Consider the following 7,012-nt stretch of genomic DNA (forward strand, 5'->3'; position numbering starts at 1 on the left):
GAAGTCAGCCACAGGCCACACCACTGTACAACAACTAACTGCCCCGTTAGAACTAATGCATACCGAAAGTGGCCGCAGGTGCTTCATTAAATGCATATATGACCCGTCATGCCCAGTAAACCTACTAGGAAGAGACGCTCTGACAGAACTCAAGATAGGCGTGGTACCGGAAGAGAATGGCATGATTGCTGAATGCATGCTAAATGACAACACACCAGAGCCAGATAGCATTAACACGGCACACAGCAGCAACGTGTGTCTCTCTCAAGGCCACGGTGTCCCACATTATTACTGGACTCTTGAGTTGCCCGAGCTCACAAAGCTACACAATGTGGCCCGCAAATATACACCCCCCACATCCTATTTCCAGAAACCCACTGACTATCACAACACGTTGAGATTTAAACAAACTCCAGGCCCAGACCCACTTTACGATCAGCAAGTGTGGAAGCTAGGACAACAGAGTTTGACTTTACAACACCTGTATGTCACAAAGTCGGGAAATGCAGTGTGCTCAGTAATCCAATCAGCAGCCGTGAAGGCTTTGAACCGCATGCCTAAGCCACACGTGTCTGTAGCGCATAACTATCATTCAGACTGGAAGGATTTAGGAAATGTGTTAGCCAGGGTTGAAGCAGACACTTATGAAAAAACGGAAGACACTCATGAAGGCTGGCTGCAAGGCCGCCGGACGGGGTGTTTCCGATACACACTGGGTTGGTTGGTCACAGTCAGGCCTGCTGTACACCTAACCGATGTCGCTGAAACACACGCACAACTGACTGAATGACACCAGGCAGCACTAGCTCAGCTGCCTGAAACTCTCTGGTCTACAGGCCCTGCTGATGTAGGCCTTATAAAAAAATGCAGATGAAGTAAGAGTAAAACCTCTCTCAAAACACAGACCACTGATATCTCAATACCCACTCACTACTGAGGCTAGACATGGCATTCGCCCAGTGATAGCAGACATGGAGAAGGCAGGAATTTTAATAAAAACAAAGACAGCCACCTGTAACACTCCTATCTTTCCTGTTAAAAAAGCTACCGCGGGTGCATACCGTCTAATACATGACCTGAGAGCTATAAACGAAGTGACTGAACAAATCTCACCTGTGGTTGCTAATCCACACACTATTTTAAATCAGGTCACACCGAACGAACAGTGGTTCTCAGTAATCGACCTTTCAAACGCCTTTTTCTCAGTTCCACTACATCCAGACTCACAGCCATTGTTTGGCTTCACCTTTGAGGGTCAGAGGTACACATACACTCGTTTGCCCCAGGGTTTTCAGAATAGCCCAACCCTCTATGCAGAAGCACTAAAGAAGTCAATGTCTAGCTGTAAGCTCCCACAGTTAGGTCAATACTTGCTGTATGTAGATGACATTTTAATAACCGGTCACACACAGCAGGCGTGCAAAGACAACACACTTGCTGTGCTACAGCATTTGGCTGAACAGGGCCACAAAGTCTCACAACACAAACTGCAGCTGTGGAGTGATAACGTTACATATCTCGGACACACACTCACAGGCCAGGGCAAAACACTGCTGGGAACCAGAAAGCTGGCAGTGCAAAACACACCCAAACCTAAAACAAAACAACAGATGATGAGTTTTTTAGGTTTGTGTAATTTCTGTAGAGCTTGGATTCCAGAGTATGCACTAACAGTTCAGCCACTGCAAGACATGATTTATGGCAAAAACCTCGCTTTGCGCGACACAATAACGTGGACGGTAGAGGCAGACACAGCATTTACTAACCTAAAGGTGGCTTTACAAACAAATGTAGTCCTGGCCCTGCCTGATTATGACAAGCCTTTCGTGCTGCATGTTGATGGGGGGGCCGGCTACATGAAGGCAGTTCTGACACAGGCTTTTGGTGACAAACAGCGCCCTCTAGCATTCTACTCGTGTAAGTTAGACGCTGTAGTTTCGGGCCTGCCGACTTGCGTCCAAAGCTGTGCAGCAGCCACAGAAGCAGTAAAGAAGTCAGCAGACATTGTCTTAGGGCACAAACTAGTTGTCAAGGTCCCGCATGCTGTCACATCTATACTGCTGCAAGCCAATCTCTCTTACCTGACTCATGCCAGACAGCTATCGTATGTAGGCATTTTACTATCACAGTCTCACATCACACTGGAAAAATGTGGCACACTGAATCCAGGGACTCTAGTGAGCACACCAGCTGATGGAGATGTGCACAACTGCCATGCAGAATTAGACAAAGACACCAAACCCCGCCCTGACATCCATGCTGAGCCACAAGCTGGTTTTACTGATGTCTTTGTGGACGGATCAGCCTCTAAAGACAACACAGGCCGAAATTGTGTAGGTTACGCAGTAACCACAGATAGTAGAATAATAGAAGCAAAACCACTTTCTTCTTCATATTCTGCACAGAGCGCTGAGCTGATAGCTGTTATTCGTGCATGTGAAATACACAAAGATAAACAAATAAACGTTTATACAGACAGCCAGTATGTTTTCTCTGCTGTGCATCATTTTGCAAAGCTCTGGCAAAACAGAGGAATGATTACATCAACCGGTAAACCAGTCCAGCATGCCAGCCTCTTACAACGCCTGCTGACTGTAATAAATTTACCACAACAACTCGCATTGTGTAAATGTGCAGCACACAAAACTGATGGCTCTTTTATTACTACAGGCAACAATTTTGCTGACAGAGCAGCAAAACAGGCGGCACAAAAGACAAACATGACATTGATGGCAGTAAACACACATCAGATTCCACTGGATGTGTTGCAAAGTGAACAAAAAGCAGCAAGCACAGCAGAGCAGGCAAAATGGCTAAAACACGGTGCAGTTCTGACAAACGATTTAATGATGTGTTATGGCAAGCCAGTGTTGCCAAAATCGCTCCACAAGATGGCGGCATTAGTGACTCATGGCTGTACGCATTTGTCATCGGGGGGAATGACCTGTATTGTCAACTCTCATTTCTACACTGTAAATTTTGAAACTTCAGCAAAACAATTTGTCAGAACGTGCATGACGTGTCAAAAATATAATGCTCAGGGTAACCTGCGACCAAAAAGAGGCCGTTTTCCAACTCCGCCTCACCCTTTCCACACAATTCATATGGATTTTATTGAGCTAAGCGAATGTCAAGGGTCGAAATACGCCCTAGTGGTTATAGACGTGTTCTCAAAGTGGCCGGAAATCTATCCAGTGAAAAAGGCAGATGCAATTTCAGTAGCAAAGTGCCTGTGCAATCACTTCATACCCACATATGGCATCCCAGCTTTGATACGATCAGACAACGGCACTCATTTTGTAAATGATGTCATCACTAAGGTCTCTGAAGCACTCGGTTTCAGCATAAAACACCACTGTGCTTATCACCCTCAGAGCGCAGGCCTTGTAGAGAGAACTAACGGCACTATAAAACAAAGGCTCAGGAAATGCATGGCAGAAACAGGAAGGCCGTGGCCTGAATGTTTGGGTTTAGTGAAAATGTGGATGCGCTTAACGCAAGGCTCCCATAAACTAACTCCATTTGAAATCATTCATGGCAGGCCGTTCCCACTGCCCATCACCAGTCAACCAATAGACAAAGCAATCAGAGAAAACACATTAGCAGAATGGATGTCTAAGCTGTTAGAAAACAAAGAGATCATTGTACATAATCAGCAACCTGATGATGTTTCTCCAGTGTCTTGCAGACTAAAACCCGGTGACTGGGTTCTGATCAAGGTGCTCCAAAGGAAAAACTGGAGCACACCCAGGTGGGAGGGGCCATACCAAGTCCTCCTCACTACACCGACCGCTTGCAAAATTGCGGAACGACCATCCTGGATCCATCAGAGTCACTGCAGGCGAGTCAGTGAAGCCATCTAAACACAGCTGACAGCAGGCTTGCCCACTTGTTGTGATCTCGCCCGGTGGAGGGGTCAGCTTTCCTGGCCGGGGGGTCTACTCGCGACAGGAGGGTGTGTCCCGTCGTCATGAGGTGGTGGCTCTTAACAACTGCAGCGGCCCTGACCATGGCCGGGCTCCTCACCTTTGCTTCCGTGAGGGACAACAAGTCACGCTATATGGAGAAAAGGCAGACACTGTATGACAAAGGAAAGTACACCAAGTTTCCCCATGGCTACGCCACTAACTTCTGGTGGCAGTTTATGAACACTACAGCTCACTTGAATAATAAAACTGACTGCTATGCATGTACCCATATGCCCCTATCCTCACAGACGTCTGGCCTGTGGCCGTACAGCATACCTGAAGATCGCAGTTGGTGCCTGTTGGGCCTGGCAACACATCCAGGCTACGGTACTCTTTGGTCCAAAGCCAACTACAGCATCCCAGCGAAAGCAACCTGGAGGTCATCGTCACTCACAAATGTGAACTGTTCCGGACAGACCTACCTACTGACCTGGCCCCAAGTCTCAGACCCGCTGCCTGATGTAATTCTACTGAACAAACTGAACGCATCACAACTGCCAGTATGTGTGATGAACAATGGATCACGGGCAGTGGGGGAGCTGCCTACACACCTATGTAAGTACATATACACTTTCTGCCCACCAAGGAACGAGAGGAAGTGTATGGGCTGTTCAATCAACGCCACCTGTGCCAGTAACACGACGCTGATGAGCCTCAACTGTCGCTCCGACTACAGCTACCGAATGCCACTACAAACAAAGACTCAGTACCAGACAGGATGTGCACGGACGGCACCCAGCAGTAGAGGAACCAGAGTTTTGGCTGACTGGTACTTCCTATGTGGCAATAAGGCTTATCTGTCACTCCCTGAAGGTTGGGGGGGTCTGTGCGCCCTGGTGCAATTATCAGATCACGTCTTCTTCATGCAAAGTGTTGCACATCACCCAAGCAGCCGACAGAGACGTGAAGTGGACATCGCCTCACCCAATTCTTTCGGCATTACAGTGGACACTGGAGTGCCGGGAGAGTTTCGCATCTGGGGAGGAGGAGTGAAATTCTTACAGAGCTTGATCCCCGGCATTGGAGTTGCCGAGGTGCGGGATCATGTGGAAATCAACCGATATGCTCTGCTACGACACATCAACTTGACTAAGACCCTGGGAACCGCCTTAGCAGGAGAACAGCAGGCCATCAGAACGATGGTGCTGCAGAACAGACTGACACTAGACCTGCTAACAGCATCACAAGGAGGAGTTTGCAAGCTGATCGGGGAAACATGTTGCACTTTTATCCCTGATGGATACGAAACTGGAGGAGACATTTATGAAGCTTTGCAGAATTTGACCGCTCTGCAAAAATATGTCACTGACCACACACCTGGAGCAGCTACAGCACAAGGCTGGCTGGACTGGCTGTTCAGCGGTTCATGGCTGGCTGCTGTAGCAAAGCCATTTTTCCTTCTAGGTCTCATCATGATAGCACTGCTCATATTAGTGTTGTGTGTGTTGCCATGCCTAAGAGTAATGATTTCAAAGATGATAACAACTACAATGACTGCTTATGTTGCCGTGCCTCAAGAAGAACAACATCCCGTTGCAATTCTGTTAGAGGAGAACTTGTAATAACTGCTAATAAATGACGTGGTGATTAAAAATGACTTGTCAAGTGATCATGCACTGATTAACACATTAGTAGTTTATGCAGGTACAATATAAGGTTTTCATCCTTTTATTTTTTGAAGTTCTCATCCTTTTATTTTTTGAAGTTTTCATTTTAAATATAAAGTTTTCATCCTTTATTTTTTGTAGTTTTCGTTTTAAATATAAGGTTTTTATCCTTTATTTTTTGTAGTTTAGTTTTATTATTTTTTCTTGTTTATTCCACTTGTTATTTCATTTATGATTTTCTTTTTTCTTTTTATTATTTTATTTTGTTTTATTCTTTAGACCAAATGACTTCCATTTCTGCTATGCTGACATTTTGAAAATTAAAAATTGCTAAAGATGCTTAATAAATAACCTTTACAGACAATTGTTGTATACATTTAAAATAAGTTAAAACAGGAGGGAATATGTTACAGGAAAAATGATTCTATGTTTCTTTACCTTCTTTTAAATGTACAAAGATGCCTTTTGTCTGCCCTTTGCCTATGGTTAGATTAGTTTAGAATTATCTTTTTAGACTTTCCCAGCAAAGACATCTTGTTTCTGGGACATATTGTTTTAGATTGTTTTATCTTCCCTAGCTCTCTGCTGACGAGACTAGCACCATATATGGAGTTGTTTTATTTTATCTGTTTATTATTTGTTATCCTGTTCTCACTGTCTCTGTGCTCTGTGCCTATAAAAATTACCAAGCCACTGTGCATGGTGTGAGTTGTTCTTAGCAGCTCACCCGTGTACACGTTTGATAAAGAAAGTAACTTTGTCTCATTGTGTCTTTATTTCTCCTGGGTTTTTTACAGAGTTTTCCCCCAACAGTAACTATACAATATTAACTGTATGATAAACACAGACAGGACAGAGAAAATACAAAGTGGAATGTGCAGTAGGTATTTAATACCAGTTTCAAGTTATTGTCGGGATATCATTGACGAGACATGACAAAGACATGTGCAAAATGCAAAATGTGCAAATATAATATAATTTAGATGTGTTCAGAACTATGTTACTGAGTGTGCAAATAAGCATGCTGTTCCCAGGTCCAGTTTGTAGTGGATTTGTGGAAGTTTTTGTTGTTTTTGAGTCTTTTGATCAGTATTGTAAGGTGTTTGTAAAGGCGTATGTGTATATCAGTCCTTTTGTGGTAGTGAGTTGAGGGCTCTGACTGCTTGGGGGAAGAAGCTCTTCCAGTGTCTGGTCATCACGGTTTTGATGCTGCGAAACCGTCTGCCAGATAGAAGGAGGGAGAACGGTGCATGTGAGGGGTGGAGAGTGTCCTTCACTATGCTGTTCGCACGTCGGATGATGTGTCTGTCATAGAGTTGGGAGGTGGATGTGAGAGGGCCTCCAATGATCCTCTCTTCTGTCCTCAATATGCGCTGCAGACACTTGTTTTCAGCGAGGGTGCAGTTCCCGTACCACACAGTGATGTAGCAGCAGAGG

The 7,012-nt window shown here is 45.1% G+C and overlaps 1 protein-coding gene across 1 annotated transcript; it reads left to right on the forward strand.

The window, feature by feature from the left end:
- The first annotated feature begins 3,885 nt into the window (after positions 1–3,885).
- LOC146614488 (uncharacterized) lies at positions 3,886–5,546 on the forward strand. Its single transcript, XM_085376241.1, has 2 exons — positions 3,886–5,301; positions 5,416–5,546. The coding sequence occupies exons 1-2, from the start codon at positions 3,971–3,973 to the stop codon at positions 5,528–5,530; spliced, it is 1,446 nt and encodes a 481-aa protein (XP_085232367.1). The 5' UTR covers positions 3,886–3,970; the 3' UTR covers positions 5,531–5,546.
- The last annotated feature ends 1,466 nt before the right edge of the window (positions 5,547–7,012 follow it).

Source organism: Diplotaxodon limnothrissa, linkage group LG17 (genome assembly GCF_057381915.1).
Source record: "Diplotaxodon limnothrissa isolate DT_005_m linkage group LG17, D_limnothrissa_male_GT1.1, whole genome shotgun sequence".
Taxonomy (NCBI): domain Eukaryota; kingdom Metazoa; phylum Chordata; class Actinopteri; order Cichliformes; family Cichlidae; genus Diplotaxodon; species Diplotaxodon limnothrissa.

Excerpts from the sequence above, each read along its gene's own strand:
- LOC146614488 (XM_085376241.1), top strand. The coding sequence starts at position 3,971 with ATGAGGTGGTGGCTCTTAACAACTGCAGCGGCCCTGACCATGGCCGGG. Across the intron at positions 5,302-5,415 it reads ACACCTGGAGCAGCTACAGC|GCCATGCCTAAGAGTAATGA; the intron begins ACAAGGCTGGCT and ends GTTGTGTGTGTT.